The following is a 20941-nucleotide window of genomic DNA, read 5'->3' on the forward strand; positions in this document are numbered from 1 at the left end:
ACTAGGTCCATCTGTTCTAGTGTGTCATTTAAGGCCAATGTTTCCTTATTGATCTTCTGTTTGGATGATCTATCCGTGGGTGTAAGTGGAGTGTTAAAGTCCCCTACTGTTATTGTGTTACTGTCTATTTCTGTTTTTATGTCTGTTAATAATTGCTTTATATATTTAGGTGCACCTACATTGGGTGCATAGATATTTACAAGTGTTATATCCTCTTGTTGGATTGTTCCCTTGATCATTATGTAATGCCCTTCTTTGTCTCTTTTTACAGTTTTTGTTTTAAAGTCTATTTTGTCTGATATGAGTACTGCTACCCCAGCTTTCTTTTCATTGCCATTTGCGTGGAGTATCTTTCTCCATCCCTTCACTTTCAGTTTGTGAGTGTCTTTAGGTCTGAAGTGTGTCTCTTGGATGCAGCATATATATGGGTCTTGTTTTTTTATCCAGGCAGCCACCCTATGCCTTTTAATTGGAGCATTTAGTCCATTGATGTTTAAAGTAGCTATTGATAAGTATGTACTTACTGCCATTTTTTAACTTTTTTTTTTTTCTCAGTGTTTTAGTAGTCCTTCTCTGTTCCTTTCTTCTTCTATACAGAATTGATGGTCAGTGCTGTTGTGCACAGGACAAACCCATACACCCCTGCGCTGACAGGCCAGGGGAAAAACTCCAGTGGCTGACTGCCAGCGTCTGTGTCAGCACATCTGTACTAGGTCACTATAATGGCTGCTGCCAATGTCTCAGTCCCTGGGAAGGTGGTCCCAGCTGCCTCCTGCCTCCCTGAGATGTGCCCAGAGCCTGTCAAGTGAGTCTCTTCTCACCAAAGGACTGTGCACCTTTCTTTCTGGTGATTTTGTGTTGCTTTCTGAAATGGGTGAATTTGTGCATGGGCCCTTTAAGAGCAGGCTTTTCTTTCTCTTATGGTTGATATCTTTTCTGGGGTATTCCCTCTTGTTGTTAATAGCCAGCAAAACCAGGTATTATGATACTCGTCTCTGTTGTGCTGAGTTCAAAGCCTGCCTATTATGGCAAAGCTCTCCTGCTCATATCCCCCACTTCTCCATGAAAAGCTTCGTACCTTGTAATTGCTCCCAGCTGTGAAGCACTGCAGCTAGAAGGTGGCTTTTTCTTCTCCAGAAAGGAATTTCTGCCTTCTCCACCTCAGTCAGCACTGTCCCTTGTTGTGGGGGTTCTTTTATCCAGTTTCCGGTTCTCTCTCAGGGGTAATTGTTCCAAGAGTAGTTGTAAATTTGTTGTGTCTGTGGTAGGAAGTGAATTCAGAGTCCACCTACACCACATCTTCCTAGCAATCTGAATCATTTTTATGTGCTTATTTTCCTTCCACTTCCCAATCACTTTATTACCCATTTATACTTATTCTGTGAATTTCCATTACATATTCTTTGCCCTTTTTTTCTTATTTAAAAAGTGCTCTTTAAGCTGGTTCTTTGAGAAGATAAACAAAATTGACAAACCCTTAGCCAGACTCACCAAGAAAAAAAGAGAGAAGGCACAAATAAATAAAATTAGAAATGAAAAAGGAGAAATTACAACAGATACCACAGAAATACAAAAGATTATAAGAGAATACTATGAAAAACTGTATGCCAACAAATTGGACAATCTAGAAGAAATGGATAAATTCCTAGACTCATACAACCTCCCAAAACTGAATCAAGAAGAAATAGAGAACCTGAATAGACCAATCACAAGTAAAGAGATTGAAACAGTAATCAAAACCCTCCCCCAAAATAAAAGTCCAGGACCAGATGGGGGCTTCTCTGGAGAATTTTACCAAACATTCACAGAAAACTTAATACCTATCCTTCCCAAACTATTCCAAAAAATAGAGGAGGATGGAACACTTCCCAACACATTCTACGAGGCCAACATCACCCTGAACCAAAGCCAGGCAAAGACAATACTAAGAAGGAAAACTACAGACCAATATCCCTGATGAACATAGATGCAAAAATCCTCAACAAAACATGGGCAAACCGAATACAGCAATACATTAAAAAGATCATACACCATGATCAAGTGGCATTTATACCAGGGACACGGGGATGGTTCAACATCAGCAAATCAATCAATGTGACACACCACATTAACAAAACGAGGAATAAAAACCATATGATCATCTCAATAGATGCAGAGAAGGCTTTTGACAAGATCCAACATCCATTTATAAAAACTCTCAACAAAATGGGTATAGAAGGAAAGTACCTTAACATGATAAAGGCCATATATGACAAATCCACAGCCAACGTCATACTCAATGGGGAAAAACTGAAAGCCATCCCTCTGAAAACAGGGACAAGACAGGGTGCTCACTCTCACCACTCTTATTCAACACAGTACTGGAGGTTCTGGCCAGAGCAATTAGGCAAGAAAAAGGAATCCAAATAGGCAACAAAGAAGTGAAACTCTCGCTGTTTGCAGATGACATGATCTTATATATAGAAAGCCCTAAAGAATCCATTGGAAGACTATTAGAAATAATCAACAACTACAGCCAAGTGGCAGGGTACAAAATCAGCTTACAGAAATCAGTTGCATTTCTATATACCAACAACGAACTAACAAAAAGAGAACTCAAGAAGACAATCCCATTTACAATTGCAACAAAAAGAATAAAATATCTAGGAGTAAATTTAACCAAGGAAGTGAAAGACCTATACAATGAAAACTATAAGACATTACTGGGTGAAATCAATGATGACATAAAGAAATGGAAAAACATTCCATGCTCTTGGATTGGAAAAATAAACATTGTTAAAATGTCCATACTACCTAAAGCATTCTACAGATTCAGTGCAATCCCAATCAGAATCCCAAGGACATTCTTCACAGAAATAGAACAAAGAATACTAGCATTCATATGGGGCAAGAAAAGACCCCGTATAGCTAAAGCAATCCTGAAAAAGAAGAACAAGGCTGGAGGCATCACAATACCTGACTTCAAAACATACTACAAAGCGATAGTAATTAAAACAGCATGGTACTGGTACAAAAACAGACACACAGATCAATGGAACAGAATTGAAAGTCCCAAAATAAAACTTCATGTCTATGGGCAGCTAATCTTTGACAAAGGAGCTAAGGACATACAGTACAGAAAGGAAAGTCTCTTCAATAAATGGTACTGGGAAAACTGGACAGCCACTTGCGAAAGAATGAAAGTAGACCATCTTCTTTACCATACACAAAAATTAACTCAAAATGGATCAAAGACCTGAAGATGAGACCTGAAACTATAAAACTCCTGGAGGAAAATATAGATAGTACACTACTTGCCATCAGCCGTAAAGGGATCTTTTTGAATTCCATGTCTACTCAGATAAGGGAAACAAAAGAAAAAATAAACAAGTGAGACTTCATCAGATTAAAGAGCTTCTACAAGGCAAATGAAACCAGGATCAAAACGAATGGGGAACCCACCAGCTGGGAAAAAATATTTGCACACCATATATCTGACAAGGGATTAATCTCCAAAATATGTAAAGAACTCACACAACTGAATAACAAAAAAACAAAGAACCCAATCAAAAAATGGGCAGAGGAAATGAACAGACATTTCTCCAAAGAAGATATACAGATGGCCAATAGGCACATGAAAAGATGCTCAACATCACTAATCATCAGGGAAATGCAAATCAAAACCACACTAAGATATCATCTTACACCCATTAGAATGGCTATAATCACCAAGACAAAAAGCAACAAATGCTGGAGAGGCTGTGGAAAAATGGGAACCCTAATCCGCTGCTGCTGCTGGTGGGAGTGCAAACTGGTGCAACCTCTATGGAAAACAGTATGGAGATTCCTCAAAAAATTAAAAATAGAAATACCTTATGATCCAGCTATCCCACTACTGGGTATCTACCCAACGAACCTGAAATCAACAATCCAAAGAGGCTTATGCAGCCCTATGTTCATCGCAGCATTATTCACTATAGCCAAGACATGGAAGCAACCCAAGTGTCCCTCAACTGATGATTGGATAGAGAAGATGTGGTATATATATACCGTGGAATACTACTCAGCCATAAAAAAAGACAAAATCGTCCCATTTACAACAACATGGATGGACCTGGAGGGTATTATGTTAAGCGAAATAAGCCAGACAGAGAAAGACAAACACTGCATGATTTCACTCATATGTGGAAAATAAACTCATACATGGATAGAAAGAACAGTTTGGTGGTTACCAGGGGGAAGGGGGTTAGGGGGTGGGCACAAGAGGTGGAGGGATGCACTTATACGGTGACTGACAAACAATAATGTACAACAAAAATTTCACAATGGAAAAAAAAGAAAAAAAACCCAACTTAACCAATTCCCACAACTACGTAAGGTCAAGTTCCTATAATAAAGCCCTTGTTCTATATCAAAAAAAACAAAAGTGGAGGCCGGCCCGGTGGCGCAAGCGGTTAAGTGCGCGCGCTCCGCTGCAGCGGCCCGAGGTTCGCTGGTTCGGACCCCGGGCGCGCACCGACGCACTGCTTGGCAAGCCATGCTGTGGCGGCGTCCCATATAAAGTGGAGGAAGATGGGCACAGATGTTAGCCCAGGGCCGTCTTCCTCAGCAAAAAAAGAGGAGGATTGGTGGGTGTTAGCACAGGGCTGATCTCCTCACCAAAAAAAAAGAAAAGTGCTCTTTGTATAGTAAAAATAACAACTCTTCCTTTGTCAGGCACATACATTACAATTATTTTTCTCATTTTTGTCTTTGACTTTTGTTTATAGTTTTTTTCTGATAGAAGTTTCTAATTTATGTAGCCAAATCCATCAGTCTTTCTCCTTTATAGCTTCAGGATTTGTGACATACTCAATAGTCCTAACCCACACGATTATAAAAATATCTTCCTATTCATTCTTCCTATTTCTAGCTGGTTCATTTTTATTGTTTTCTCTAGTATTGGATCTCAGTGTTGTTTATGGATTTGATTTTAAGCACCCTCTCATAGGGCTTCGTCTGTTACCTTCAGGGTACTCCTCACCCTATCCTTTTCCTACTAGAAACAATTTTCCAAACCCTTGGCCACTTGGCTTATGTACCAAGCAGCTAAAACTAGCTCTAAACTACTGCCTCTATCCATCCAAAGAGATTGAAAAGGGGACAGAAAATTAATATTTTGCCTTAAATCCTCTTCCTGCTAATGACCTTGGCAATACTATAAACAAAGTTATAGCTTCTAGGAGTAAATTGTTACCCTGGAGTTTCTTTCCCCTTCTTCTTCCATCCACTACTGATTGACCATAAGACATTTTCCACTGGATCACTGGAACCTTTGTTCTCCTATAAACAAACTTACCTGCAGCCTCATGTCTTCATAAGTATGCTCTCTTCTCCCTGCCTTGATTAAAACATGACTTTCCCTGAGAACATCCCTTTTCCTGCATCTCTCACACTCCACATACCAAAAGCCCAAAGGTATTGTCCTCATTATCCTGTGCCACTTTTAAACCATTACTTTTTCTCCCTCATATAATCTTTCTTCTTGTGATGCTTATGACTTCTGGCTATACTCCTCTTTAACACTTCTTGTCGTTGACATCTATGAATCTTCTGGCTTCTTCGCCTCATTCATTGAGGACTTTGAAACTTAGTTCATATTTCCCTTCTCTACACAACCCCTGCTATTATCTTGGGTAGTATTGGCTTCTTTATGGATGATCTATCACCATCGATGCTTTCAAATGTCTGAAAGACTATGTCTTTCAGGTGACCTCTTGGACTCAAAAAAATCTTCATCACCCATTTCCATGTCATCATGTCACCATTCAGAATTATACTACTCTGAAATAGTAAACTCTCTTATCACAAATCTTATTCCTCCATCTCTCTCGGTACTTGACTCCTAGTATGCCTGCTTCCTTATCTCAGGAATATTTGCAAACCCTCAGCTCTCCTTTTTCTCTCCTCTATCAATCCCTCACGACTTTACTTCCTTTCCTATCTTGCCCCTCATCTGTACCCAAGATCATAAACATCCTCAATACTTTACTAGTCCTCTTTTTTTCTCTTCAATCATCCAACAAATCTCAACCTTGAATTAACCAAACCATCTATCCTTCTCTGTTTCTAATCTGAGAGTGCTAAGCACTTTTTGGAGATGCCAAAACCATTAAAAATTCAGAGACTCCAACCTCTTCTGGGCTTCCAGTGCCCCTTGGATAATTTTTTACCTATTTGTGATCAGCTTCATACTTAATTCTTCATATTAGCTATTCCAGAATTCACCACTCTCAGGCCTTCTACCACATCCCTCTCTCCCCAGTGTGCAGCAGATGGCATCACCTTCTACTTTACTGAGAAAAGTACAAACTCTCAGCTAAATATCCTTTTCTATACATAGATCAGAACCCACCTTTACCTCCTTTCCTTCAATCTCAAAAAAGGTATCACTTCTTTCAATACTAATCTCTTATATATTGTAGATTCCATCCCTTCCTACTTCTTCAGGAACCTCAGTCAATCCTGTGTTCTCTCTTTCTTAATATCTGAAACTTAATCCCCTTATATGATTCTTTCCCCTCAGCTCAAGTGTTCCCTTTCTTTAAAAAACACTTAGTATATTCTTACAATGGAATACTATTCAGCAATAAAAAGAAATGAGCTATCAAGCCACACACAAACACAAAATGCATATTTAAATGCATATTGCAAAGTGAAAGAAGTCAAACTTAAAAGGGTATATACTGTATGATTCCAACCATGTGACATTCTGGAAAAGGCAACACTATAAAGACAGTAAAAAGATTAGTGGTTGCCAGGGGTTTGGTGAGGGGTGGAGAGAGGGATGAAGCAGTGGTTCGCAGGGGATTTTTAGGACAGTGAAACTATTCTATGTGATACTGTCATGGTGAATTCATTACGTTATGCATTTGTCAAAACTCATAGAACTCAATAACACAGAGCGAACCCTAATGTAAACTATGGACTTTAGTTAATAATGTATCAGTGTTGGCTCATTGATTATAACAAATGTACCACACTAATGTAAGATGTTAATAGGGGAAACAGGAATGGAAAGGAGAGAGGGAGTATACAGGAACTCTCTGTATTTTCTGCTCAATCTTTCTGTTAAACCTAAGACTGCTCTAAAAAAATAGAATATTAATTTAAAATAAAATAAATGGGTTAAAATAACCCTTAGGCCATTAACCAGAGTTAACTACTGCTAAATTTTTTTATTTTATTCATATTTTTTTAAAAGCACTTGGAACCTTTCCTTCATCCTGCATTACCCTCTAGCCATTATCTGTCTCCACCAGTCAGTCCAAAATATTTATCATCAACCGTATGTCAGACTCTGAGTAAGTGCTAAAGGTTCGGTGAAACAAAAGAGACTTCTTCCCTACCTTCAAAGAGTTGACAGACTAGAGGAGGGGCCGTATAAGTAAACAGACAATTACAGCAGTCTCTAACTCCTCACCTTTCCTTCTTGCTTCAACCTTCTCCATTAATCAGACTCTGTCCTATCATGCCTACTGAAACTCTCCTAGCCAAGGTCACTAATGACTACATTGTTGTTAAGTCAAAAAGTTGTTACCCAATTTCTCTGCAGATTTTAACACTTAAAACACTTAAACTCCACTTTTTCTTAAAACTCTTTTGTCCCTTGGCTTCTGTTAAATAACTCTCTTCTTGTTTTTTCTTCCTGTCTGATTGCTTTTTTTCATCTCCTTGGCCATAGGTGCTGATGTTTCCCAGGCTGTTATTGTACCTCTTCTCCATCTGTATAGTCTCCCTGGGTAATCTCATGTATTTACGTGTCTTTAACTACCACTTACTTACTGGTGATCTCCAAATCCATGTGTCCATGGAACCTTTGATAGCTCCCCTCGCAACCCGTGGCCAAAGCTAGAGACGTCCTATAAAAACCATCTATAGCTATCTCACAGCATCTCAAAGAGTTTCCTCAATTGCCACCTCTACCCTCCATTCTGAATCCACTTCCTCTCATCTGATATCCCCACTTTCCATCCTTCCGTCTAGTATCTAGATTTGCCTTTCAACCTGTTTAACTGGTTGTTTGGCTTTCAATTTCAGAGTTATCCATGAATGCTGCCTCTCAGATTGTGCTGTACTACAGCTCTAAGCCAGCCTTGCCTCAGTCCTGTACCCAGCCAGGTCCAGTGTTCTCCAACATTACTTGTCTGGAAGGGGAGATTAGAAACTAGCTCAGATCTCTTACCTGAGCTTCAAAACTATATATGCTTGCTTTCATTACTACCTGTATGTCCTTCAGGTATCTCCAATTTGGTCTATCAAAAAACTCCTCCTGCTGGGTGTCCTATGTCAGTGAACAGTCTTACCATCTGTCTAGGAGCCCAATTAGGAAATATAAAATTGTTCTTAACTCTTTCCCTCTTTCGCTCTTCATATCCATGTCATATCAATTCTAGCTCCCTGTGTTTTCAAACTATCCCTTTAATTTAATATTTATTGTCACTACTTCATTTCTCTTGTGGATTACTGAATGGCATCCTAACTGGTCTCCCTGCTTCAAATCATGCTTGTTCCAATATATTCTCCATGCTGCTGCCAGGGACTTTCTCGGACACAAATCCGATTATGTCACTTCCATCAGAAAATTGCTATGACTCCCTATTGCATATAAGATGGTAATGCGGGGCCAGCCCTGGTGGCCTAGTGGTTAAGTTCAGCACATTCCACTTCAGCGGCCCGGGTTTGGTTCCCGGGCACAGACCTACATGACTCGTCTATCAGTGGCCATACTGTGATGGCAGCTCAAATACAAAATAGAGGAAGATTGGCAACAGATGTTAGCTCAGGGTGAATCTTCCTCAGCAGAAAAAAAAAAAGATGGTAATGCAGAATCTGCCCATACATACCTTTCCCACTTATCTCTCATCACTCACCAGCTTCTACTTTCAAAGAATGTGCCAGTATAAGAGTCCAATTCTAGAAAAGCCTTAGAGCATGCTATATAATTAATGAGTTATCTTAAATTCCTGAACCCACAAACTTCCCAGAGTTCACAGCTCTATGCTTGGCCAGGTCTAGGGCTTGGCTCTGGCCCTAACCATACTTCCTCACTGCTATGACAGAACTTTCTACAAACTTCCCTCTCTCCAACATAGCACCAAGCAGGACAATTGTGTCTGTACTTGACATATTGGGGCCCAGCCTAGGTAGCACCACAACTACAAAGAGCTGGAGAAATATCCTTGAGAGTTCTGGTATGGGCTGGAGAAATCTGTTAATAACATTGACCCTAGGGTGGGGATAAGAGGGTGTGAGGGCCAAATTGAGCCATAAAAAACATTTAACCAAGGTGGGTATTAGTAGCCTAGCTGAAATGAATAATGAGAGTCAATATCTAAAGGAGCCAAGGTCATAGTCTGGAAAATGGTTGTGAATATTAGGTCCAAAGATTGAGGCAAGGTCAATGACTATGAGAGTTAGAGGCAGGAAGGAATCGGGTATGCTGACAGGTCAAGTAAAATGGCTCAAAATTAAGTCTGTGAACAACATGGACTGAAGCTTCCTTGTTATACAGCCTTGCCTTGACCTTGCAATATTCTTCTCTAGTCTGCTTGTGGGGTTAAATAGGAATAGTACAACACAGTGATATCACTGGAGCTAGGACTTGGTTCCCTTCCCAGCTCCCCGAATCAGGCAGAGGACAGCCAGAGACAGGACTTTTCCAGACACTATTTACTAATAGGGAGCAGTTACCCCCTCATATCCTCAGGTTTGAATATCATGAATTTGGGACTTGGAAGAGTAGAGCCTGAAGATGACCATTGACCATTCAGGACAGCTGGGGTAGAAAAGGGGCAAGAAGGGTCTGCCCAGCAGTGCTCAACTTGTCTCCTGTGGGATGGTCTTTTCCAGCCCAAGTGAATGGATGGTCCAGGTCAGAGCTACAAAGGCCTTAGAAACCAGCACAGGGGCCGGCCCTGTGGCGCAGTGGTTAAGTGCCCGCACTCCGCTGCTGGCAGCCCAGGTTCGGATCCCGGGCGCGCACCGATGCACCGCTTGTCAGGCCATGCTGTGGCAGCGTCCCACATAAAGTAGAGGAAGATGGCACGGATGTTAGCTCAGGGCCAGTCTTCCTCAGCAAAAAGAGGAGGATTGGCATGGATGTTAGCTCAGGGCTCATCTTCCTCTCACACATACACACACACAAAGAAACCAGCACAGGGTCTCCTCCATTTGTCTTGCTTTTCTCTTCCCATCCTCCTAAGCGTTCTCATCACATTCCTGAAATTGCCCCCAAATTGACCTTCTATAAAGTGTTAAGCTGCTGCTGAGAAGTTTGTTCTGGTTTATGTGTTCCAGAAAACAGAAAAGGTCGACTTTTCCTACAACAAACTGGCTGATCCTAAGTTTTCATTTTATGACCAGACTTTGGTGGAAGCAGTGAAAACGGGAGATGGCTGGGTGCACTTGTTTTTCCTCTCACTCTCATTGTGTCATACCGTGATGTCAGAAGAGAAAGTGGAAGGTGAGAAGGGGCCTGAGGCCTCATGGACTGAGAATATCTCATAGAGTCTAGGCTGGTTGGAGGTGGGAGTGGTTTGATGTTATTAGTAATGGCTTAATCTAAGAAAGAACTTTCTAATAGGGAGCGTTGTCCAGCAATGGAACGGATAGTCAAAATAAGTAGTGAGCTTTAGTCACTAGAAATATTCAAGTAGAAAACAACCTCTTGGTCTTAAAGAAGAGTCAGTCATTGGATAGGGGTCAAACTTGATGCTGTCTAGGGAGCTTCTGATCTTGAGACTCTGTGATGTTCTGTCACAGGGTCCACCTAAATTGTCCCCAAGATCAGCCCTATTATCTCTGACAGGATTCTTGAAGGATGAGTTGAGTCATCTTCTTGTTTCACAATTAAAGGTGTTGACTGAAATAAAGAGCCCGGGTGATATTAGTAAAGGAGTTTATTCAATAATCTGCATGAGGAGTTCAAACCCCAGAGAAAACAGTTCAGCAGAGTGCTCTGATGGAGCTGCTCCGGGGGCGTGAGTTTAACTGTAGCTTATGTCTCTTTCATAAAACAGGGTAAAGGCAAGGAAGAGGAAAAGGGAAAAAAAAAATTTTCAACTAGATTTTTAAAAAAAGGGATAGAGTACATCTGGGCTTTTCTCTAGGTTATACATTGAAGGTAACATAAACAAGAATTTCTTGGTTATACATCAAACAAGTTCTGAGATGCTGACGTTATCTATGTGTGGAGGGAACAAGGACCAGGATTGTTAATTCTTCCCTCAATCTCTAAGAAATGCACTGGGAATGTGAGAACGAGGTTCCCTTTTATCTCTTTCTATTGTGGATCTTCCAGCTGGCATCTTCAGTCATGAGGTATGGGGTTGCAAGGTCATTTTGACACAGGCTGAAGATGGCCTGCACTGCTGCTTCACAGGACAGCATGGATTTTATTGTACCGACTTAAAGCCTATGCAGGGTGCTTGTTAGATTCACTTGTTAGACCGGGGAGAGGGGTCCCAAAGATCTGTCCACAATCTCCACTTTTGGTCATTATCAACCCACGGATGCATTCATGACCAATGAAGTGTTCCTTTGGTTTTTCTCCGACATGGTGCGGTACCTCTCATTTCCTTACTTATTTTATATGTCATTTATTAAAAATGCATTCTGGATTGCTTCTACCTTCCTAGCTAACACAATCCGGGCCTTGTCCTATTGTTGCCTCCTTTGACATCTAGCATAACATTGGAATAATATGATAATAAACACAATCAAAATTACAATTTTGATTACAGTTTTTATAATTTTTCTCCCAAAAATGTCCCGTAGCAGAATTTTCTTGGACGTTTTCCCCAAGGCATGCCCTATATAATAGATGTATCTTGTGAAGTCAGAATTAATAGGAAGATTTAGAACAGGTTTGTGTAAGATAGATCTTAGACTCTGGGTTTTAGAGTTATATATGAGTATTTGCTATATGGGCTCACCATTTGTTGGACTCAAATTGGTAACCTTTTCCCAAGACCAATAGTTAGTATCTAAGAATTGAAGCATCTTGGAAAGACAAGTGTTGTGACAAGAGTAGGTGAGTTCAACAAGAAAAAAAATAATGCATATTGTCCCTTAGTTACTGGCCTGGTCCAGACTCTTGGGAGAGCTGGCCACATCAGCTGTTGGCTGCTTCTCATCCTGGTCTTGTCAGCGTAGTTTCAGTCATAAATCCAAAACACTTTCTGAGAACCATTCTGGAGTAGGTGTACTTTTTAAGTGAGAAATATGGATCCAAGAGTCCATTCTCTGTAATTTAGCTGCACAGGAATTAGTCAGAAGGATTTGATAAGGTCCTTTCCACTTAGACTGCAAAGTGTTTTTTAAATGGTGAGGTTTTCAATAAACATATCTACCACACTGTAAATCATAAGTTTGTATGCCTTCATCTATGGGTAAGTTTGCACCATATGCATCAGCAACGAATTTCAAGTGTTCCTTTAATAGTTTGGTTAAGATTTTACAATAGTGAAGTATGTCACCTTTTAGTAATGAAGATTCATATAATCCTTTATCTAGGTGCATAGGTCTCCCAGTAATAATTTCAAATGGAGACAATTGATGCTTGTCAAAGGGTGTTGATCTTAGGTTAACAATACCCGTGGAAAAGCCTTAGACCATGGTAAAGAAAATAGATCTGTGAGCTGAGCCAATTGGGTCTTAATTATGCCATTTGTTCATTTCATTAGGCCTAACGATTGGGGGTGGTAATTGCAGTGAAGATGCTGCAAAATAGGCCAGACTTGACAAATTTCCTTCATAATTTGTCCAGTGAAATGAGTCCCAGGTCACTGTGTAGTTCTGCTGGAACTCCTCATACTGGAGTGATACGTTCCAGTAGTAGTTTACTTACTGATTGAGCCGTAACCCTTCAGCATGGAAATGCTTCAGCCCAATGAGAGAACATGCAAATCATAACAAGTACACATTGGTAACCTTGAGAGGGAGGCTTTTGGATAAAATCCATCTGCCAACTTTCAAATGGTTCCGCTGGCAAAGGGAAAACTCCCTGTGAACTATACAGGGGCTTCCCTGGGTTTTGTTTAGGGCAGACTAAACATTTAGAATATATTTTCTGTGCTATAGTGAAAGAGGATTTCCAAAAGTATTGTTTTCTCCCAAGAAATCTTATTTCCTGGGGCCCAATGAGTCAAATCATGAATATACTGTAGAAATGGAGGTTGAACTTCTAAAGGAAGTATTTGGTGTTGATTAGGTTCAATCCACAGGTTCCTGTGGGAATCAAAAGCCCCACCCCTTTTTGGATCTGTAACTGTTTTTCTGTGGCAGTTTTCTGAAAATCAAACAGAGCATCAGTTAAGTTTTAGAGGGACAAGGAACGTGTCAAAGTTTGTGGAATCACCACTTGTGAGGTGGCTTCCTTAGCTGCCTGATGCTTGATCTGTTAACTTGGTTTTGTTTTTGTTTTTGTTTTTTGGTTTCTAAAGTGTCCACCTTGGAGGGATCTTGTATTGTTATGATTGTCAGTTTCTTAGGGAGTAAAATGGCTTTTGACAAAGCAGCCATTTGTTTCTCATTTTTAATATGTTGTCCAGTAGAGGTTAAAAAACCCTTTGTTTTTCGAGTATCCGACTCATAGAATAATATTGAGTGTGAAGAGGATTTAACAAGGCTTTAACTGAATGAGGAGCATAAATAGTTAAAGGAGACCCCATCTTCATTTCTTTAGTAGCCTCACACAAGAGCGCTGTTGCTGAAAATCCCTCATACACAGTAGAAGTCCTTTTGCTACCGAGTTTAATTGCTGACTATAATATCTTATAGGTCAATGTTCTTGAGTTAATACACCTAAAGCATTTCCTTTATCTTCATGTACAAAGAGAGAAAATGGCAAGTTGAAATTAAGGTGACCTAAAGTTGGTTTGATACCTGAGCCAAGATGGACTTTAAGGTGTTTATGGCTTTTTCTTCTTCTGATGTTCATTTAATCAAATCAGACTGGTCAGACTTAAGTAATATATATACAAAAGGTTGAGCAATGATTGAAAAGTTAGGCATCTAGTTCCTACAGTATCTAGTCAGTTCTAAAAAAAAAATCCCCTCAATTATTTTTTGATAGCAGTTTATGAAGCCATCAGTTTCTCCATTATGGTTCTTTAATTTTTTAATTTAGTTTAGTTTTATGATCTGAAAGTTTATCAGAAACCTGTATTTTAGAGTAGGTGTCAGAGTCCTTTCCATGAATCTCTCTGAAGATGAAACATATTTGTAAAAGCATCAGAGTAAAATAATAAATGTCTGTAAATGACAAAAGATTTAAAAATGGCAATTGACAAAAAAACTTGATTACTTCTGTGACATATGACATTTTAAGATAATAACTAGAATTATGACTGATAACCAGGACAGATCAGAATTTTAGGAATGTTATATAATTTTTTAAAAACTTTTATAACATTTACTTACACAGTATAAGAGGGTTTATCATCACTTATTTGACAGTACTTCTTATGTAATTTAACACAACAAATGAGTCTAATTAGTTTAATATCTCCCTCTTTATAGAAAGAGAGAACAAATTCTTTGAGAAGTCCCAGGGGTGACTGGAAATTTTTAGAGTTCCTTTTTAAGTCAAAAGAAAGACTTTAATTTGGGGATAAGTTTGTCAAAAATATCAAAAGGTCTTAAAACACTTGGTCAAATAGGAAACAATTCTTAGTTATCCATTCAATCAAGGTGATAATAGATGTGAAAGGCAAAAACAAAAACCTTAATAGAGAGACCTCAGACTTTTTGAACATAGGAACTATTTTAACAAAGCATTGATTTTCTGTCTTTTAGGTCAATTTACTCAAAGGTAAAGAAAAATCTTTTATAACCTCTTTATCAAGAGCAGACCAAAAGTTCAAGAAGATTATCCTTTTAAGAGAGAGAAAGCCAAGTTCTAATTTTGCACCAGCTTACTTTTGATATTGAAACTTATTCACATAATTAAATTCATTTTAATCTTAGCCAATTTGACCATGCACAAAACTCTTTCCTCAGGGTTTTACTTCCACAAACCTTCTGTCAGTTGCTTTTTACATTCAGAATTTGTCCCATGCCTTCTTTCCTGGTACTTTAGGATAAATTTATCTTTCTTAACAAAACAAACAAAAATATCTCCATTATTTATACCTTCTTTACTGATAACATACACCATACTTTTCTTGTATACAGACTTTCTAGAAACATGTACTTTCTCATAGAAAATTTCCCAGCATGGCACAAATATGTTCATCGACAAACCCAAGCATCTTCCAGTTCCTCTGAAATAAGAAGCCAAATGTAGACAAATCTAGGCCTAGTAATTAATTTTAGCATTTTATCTTATGTAGAAATGACCTAGATACTCAATAAACTTTTGTCATTTAACTTAATTTAGCAAAACTCTAAGGTTTCAAGTCACCAAAAGATTTTGAAGATATTTTAAGTACACACACCAAAACACATAATTATTGTTAAAAAGTTCACCCCCAAAATTTCTATCCTTTTCACATCCATTTAATTTACTTGTTCCCAATAATTATATTTGGATTGCCTACAAAAACCTCATGAGACATTACACAAAATCAGCTATTATTCTTTTTTTTTTTTTAATAATTTTATTTTTTTTTATTTATTTATTTTATTTCCCCCCAAAGCCCCAGTAGATAGTTGTATGTCACAGCTGCACATCCTTCTAGTTGCTGTATGTGGGACGCGGCCTCAGCATGGCCAGAGAAGCGGTACGTCGGTGCGCGCCCGGGATCCAAACCCGGGCCGCCAGCAGCGGAGCTCGCGCACTTAACCGCTAAGCCACGGTGCCAGCCCTCAGCTATTATTCTAAGTTAGTATTTTTTACTGACAAATTTTGTAACAGAGATAACATGTTTGTATCATATCCAATGTTGATAACTCTGAAAACGTGTCTATTTCAATCAAACCAACAACTTAAACAAGCTTGCATTTACCAAAGATCATTTTATATCACGTTACCTTGAAAGACGTTGGGTTAATTTCTATTACATTTAGAAATAATTTATATAAGCATTTACTTTAAGCCAATTAAATAGAACTCCTTTAGAAATTATATCATGCTGAGGCAGACAAATATATAGAGACTTGCATACATAAGCATACAGACAGACACAAATAGAGATCTTTAAAATTTTAGCCATGTCTCAGGTACAAAACTCAAAATTATTTTTCTGGCAGATGAACTAAGTTAAGTTTATTTGCTCAGATGGCTAAAAATTTTTACTAAATATTCTTTACTTTTTTTTTGTAAGCATCCTTTTTAGAGCAGTTTTTGAAGTCATTTTGTCTTTTAGATGCTTCTGCATATCAATCAAAGAATACATTCCATTGTTTCTGAGAAGTTTTGAATCTTCTTTTTCAAGAGTGACTCTTAAGGTGGACTTATCTGAAACAAAGGTTCCCCAGAATGGCCATTATAAAGGGAGATCTCCTTTAGTAATAACCTCCCATTTAGGGAACCATTTGCAAGTTTGTGCTCCATAAGTATTGAATGTAAAATTGGCTGGAGTATTAGCTGGTGGCTGGCTGTCAGCTGTCCCACAGTTACCAGATTTTGATGTTTTGCTTCCCATTCTGGTTTAGCAAGTCAAAACTAGTGATTTAGTGTGGTGGATCAGAAGTCTGCTGCTTATGGGCATAGCTCCTCAGGGTGTCACCAGTGAGTTCGTTCTGCCCTCTTATGTGGCTCAGTTTTTCTTGCTGATTGTCTAACATAATCGTAGGGGCCCGGAGTACTGGTGATCAACCTGATAGTGCATCCCCGGATGAGCCAAATTATTTAATAACGTGGTTTGGAGTTCCCTATGGGACCGCTACACATCTTGAGAATTGATCTCAGACGCCTCTGCTTGGACCCTGGTCACCCAGAGACACTGGCGATACCAGCTGGAGGGAGCAAGTGTAAGAGTAAGCTGAAATTAACCCTCATGTGAGGAAAATTCTTCGGAGTCAGCTGAAGTTGGCCCTCATTCATGAATAGTTTTGATTTTGGCAAGTTGAACCAGTTTCTGATTGTCAAGAGAGCCAGTAGGGGAAAACTCTGACATTAGCCACCAATTATCCTCTTTTATTTCCCTTGGCTCAAAAGGCCAGAAAACCCGAGCACCAAGTTTGGAATTCCCTTTTCTGCACACACAGAGGATAACCTGTTCCACCTGGACAATTATAGAATAAACTCAAGGACCTTCAACCATTAATCAGGAGATCTGAGACCCAGGAAAGACTTAGCATGCTGTGGCTAAAGCTCTGGGGAGTCAGTCGGGTACAAAGGGCCCTATGGGTACTATGGTGCCAGGTCCTCTCACTGCTCCAAGCGGTCTCAGGCAGTCTCTCTGAGTCCCTTGGTGGTCGCCAATTTTTTGACTGAAATAGAGTCTAGGTGATATTAGTGAAGGAGTTTATTCAATAATCCTCATGAGGAGTTCAAACCCCGGGAAAACAGTTCAGCAGAGCACTCTGATGGAGCTGCTCCGAGGGCGTGAGTTTAAGTGTAGCTTATGTCTCTTTCACAAAACAGCGTATGTGCAGGGAAGAGGAAAAGAAAAAAAAAAACTTACAACTAGATTTTTTCAAAAAAGGGATAGAGTACATCGGGGGTTTTCTCTAGGTTATACATTGAAGGTAACATAAACAAGAATTTCTTGGTTATACATCAAAGAAGTTCTGAGATGCTGACGTTATCTATGTGTGGAGGGAACAAGGACCAGGATTGTTAATTCTTCCCTCAATCTCTAAGAAATGCACTGGGAATGTGAGAACGAGGTTCCCCTTTATCTCTTCCTGTTGTGGATCTGTCCAGCTGGCATCTTCAGTCATGAGGTGTGGGGTTGCAAGGTCATTTTGACACAGGCTGAAGATGGCCTGCATTGCTGCTTCACAGGACAGCATGGATTTTATTGTACTGACTTAAAGCCTATGCAGGTTGCTTGTTAGATTCGCCTATTAGACCAGGGAGAGGGATCCTATAAATCTGTGCACAAAGGTATCCCTACATATCCTAGTTTCTTGAGTAATCAAAGGTGACTATGTCATCCGTGACTTTATCCAAACCTTTTTTAGAAAAAGTGAATGAGAAATGACTGATTATAAATTAAGACTTTTTTTTTTTAACAAACAATTTAGGCAACCAAATAAATCACATCCCTTAAAGTCACTGTACTCTTAATGTAATACTACCATTAGTAACACCTTATATTTGTGTATCACTTTACGGTTTTACAAATTGCTTTCATTTATATTATCTCCCACAATCTTCACAACAGCCCTCTGAGGTAAACAGAACCAGAAAAATGATTCCAGTTTTATAGAGAAGGAAACTGAAGGTAAAAGAGAGTAAATGACTTGCCTAAAATCCTGTAAGAAGGACAGAGATAAGAACCCAAATCTCATGTCTCCTGGCCCCCTGAGTTCCCACCCCACCACAGGCCTCTCCAGGCCTGACATTCCAACAAGTTTCCATTACTTGAAGCATATTTGGACTTTTCTTTGTTTCCTGCCTTGAATGACAAGGTAGGAAACACATAAAAAAATAGTCTCATCGTCCCATAGATACATCTTATGTCTGACCTAAAATTATGCTTCCCCTACCTGCCTTATTCACAAGTATGACTCTGATGATGCATAACTGTATTTAAAAATCAAATTGACCTTCAGAAGAGAAATAATCCAAAATATACCTCAGTTAGTGGTGATATTCTAAAAGGAAGAGTTCCAGAAATGTCTTGAGTAATGTCAGATTGAAAGACTGATTCAATAAAGTGAGTCATTTAGCTTCCCAGGGTGAGAGTTTCAAAGGTGACAATACTCATTCATATATATTTTTTAATTGTTAACTAAACTATCAATCTTGTTTTCTTATCGCAGCATTTAGCAAAGTGCGGCCAGTCTTATGCACGAGCACTTTATGTAAGACTGCCTGCATGAGACTTACTCTGGAGATTTGTTAAAAATTTAATTTCCTGGGCCCTTGTCCCAGATTTTGTGATTCTGGATTCAATAAGTTTGGGTGGGGTCCAGGAACCTGCATTTTTAACAAGCCCCTGAGCCATCTTCACCCACTAAAGTTGGCAAGTAACTGCCTATGTTCAGTTCATTTGTATACATTGCATGTACCATGTACCCCTGTAATACTAATTCAGGTCTGTGAAATGAATTGAAAATATCAGAAAGAAAAAAACTGACCTGTTCTATGTAACCTGGCCTTTTAGGGCCAGACTTTTGAGGAAGTTTTGAAGAAAGATGTCCCCTCCTGGGCTCCATTTTTATGTAAACCACTTGGAATACTGTGTCACTTCCGGGTGGACTTCAGCTGCACATCTCTGTGGCCTCTGGCTGCCCTCCTCTCTCCTGCCAGGTAAGCTGGTGTACCAGGCTCAGTCCCCAGATGAAGGTGCCCTGGTCACTGCTGCCAGGAACTTTGGCTTTGTGTTCCGTTCTCGCACATCTGAGACAATCATGGTAGTCGAGATGGGGGAAACCAAAGTGTACCAACTGCTGGCTATCTTGGATTTCAACAATGTGCGCAAGAGGATGTCTGTTATTGGTGAGTGTCCCTCCTAGTCGGTCCTCTCCCCTTATTTGTCTTTCATACACGTTTACACATTGATTTTCTCTTTTATCTACGCACAAATGTTTTCTCCTACCCATATGCCTTCTCACAGATACTGTACCTCCAATAAAAAAACACAGCCATTCCCACTTTATCTCTCACATATCCTTTATATTTTCTCCTTTACACATATGGGGGCTTGCTACCGTACGGTAGGGCCCTTCTTCAGTGCTCCTGGGAGGTAGCTTGTCAGAACTCTCAAAGCCAAGATAAGAACAGAGAATAAATCCATACAGCCTGAACTTAGAGTAAGAGATGAGGGAAATTCATACTATCTTTCTGTCAATTAGTTTGGGCCTCAGACTGAAGAGGAAGGTCATTCTTCATCCTTGGTCCTTACTAAGTGTGGGCCTTGGTCTGGAACTTGGACTTGAGAAGCTAAATGTGATTCTGCATCAGAGTCTTCCACAGGTGATATTGAACCCAGGGAAGAACTGGTTCCGTAAGGTTCTCTCTCATTCTCACCAGCCCTTACATCACTTATCACTAAGCACTCTTTGAGTGCTTAGCCCCCAAACGTATCAGAAACAAATGTCATGGGAACAGCTACCTGCCATCTCTCAGTGGCCCAGACAAGTTCTTGTAACAATGGGCCTATGTGGTTACTTTGCTTAATTTGCTTACCCTTAGTGAGGACACCTGAAGGTCGGGTAATGTTGTTCTGCAAGGGTGCAGACACCATCCTTTGTCAGCGGCTTCATCCATCCTGTAGATCGCTTGGAGATGTGACCATGGAACATTTAGATGTAAGTGTTTGGGTTGCAGGGAAGGAAAGCTGTGGGTGGTCCTGTGTATCTGGATATATGTCTACATATGTGTCCCTGTGTCAGTGTGTTTCTGTATGGGTATATAGTGGTGTCCGTGTCTCTTTAATTGACAGAAGAATAAAAACTACCTCATTCTATGGAATTTTCACTGACCACATTGCTGACTTCTGTGTCAAGGAGTTGGATAGCACAGGATCCCAAGGGCATGATGAGGAATGTGTCTGTGGGAGCACTTACCACAATCAGAATAGTTCTCTCTGTGATTCCTGGCTCAGGAGGTCCCATGGTCAGACCTAGAATTTGCTTCAGAATAGGGCCTGCTGATATAGGAGGCCCCACCCCACCAGCCATGATAAGAACAGACTGCTTTTAGGGTGTGGAGCAGAAAGCACCAGGCCTGGGCTGTTTAGGGGATTGTTTGATACCATCCTCTATTATCCACAGGATTAGAATACCCAAGGCTATCTCCCCCTACCTACCCTTACCCCACTTTTACTCCCTAGGATTTGAGATGTATCAGAAAGAGGAAGTA

At 39.8% G+C, this 20941-nt stretch overlaps 1 protein-coding gene across 7 annotated transcripts in view; it reads left to right on the plus strand.

Annotated features, from left to right (window-relative positions):
- The window catches only part of LOC131393067 (phospholipid-transporting ATPase FetA-like), a 133940-nt gene that overhangs the window by 99562 nt on the left and 13437 nt on the right, over positions 1-20941 (plus strand). For all 7 annotated transcript variants that reach the window (XM_058523442.1, XM_058523446.1, XM_058523445.1 and 4 more), the window contains 3 exons: positions 10318-10483; positions 19388-19576; positions 20273-20388. In XM_058523442.1, coding sequence (XP_058379425.1) covers positions 10318-10483; positions 19388-19576; positions 20273-20388 — 471 coding nt within the window. The remainder of the gene's footprint in view (positions 1-10317; positions 10484-19387; positions 19577-20272; positions 20389-20941) is intronic.

Source organism: Diceros bicornis, chromosome 28, assembly GCF_020826845.1.
Source record: "Diceros bicornis minor isolate mBicDic1 chromosome 28, mDicBic1.mat.cur, whole genome shotgun sequence".
Taxonomy (NCBI): Eukaryota; Metazoa; Chordata; class Mammalia; order Perissodactyla; family Rhinocerotidae; genus Diceros; species Diceros bicornis.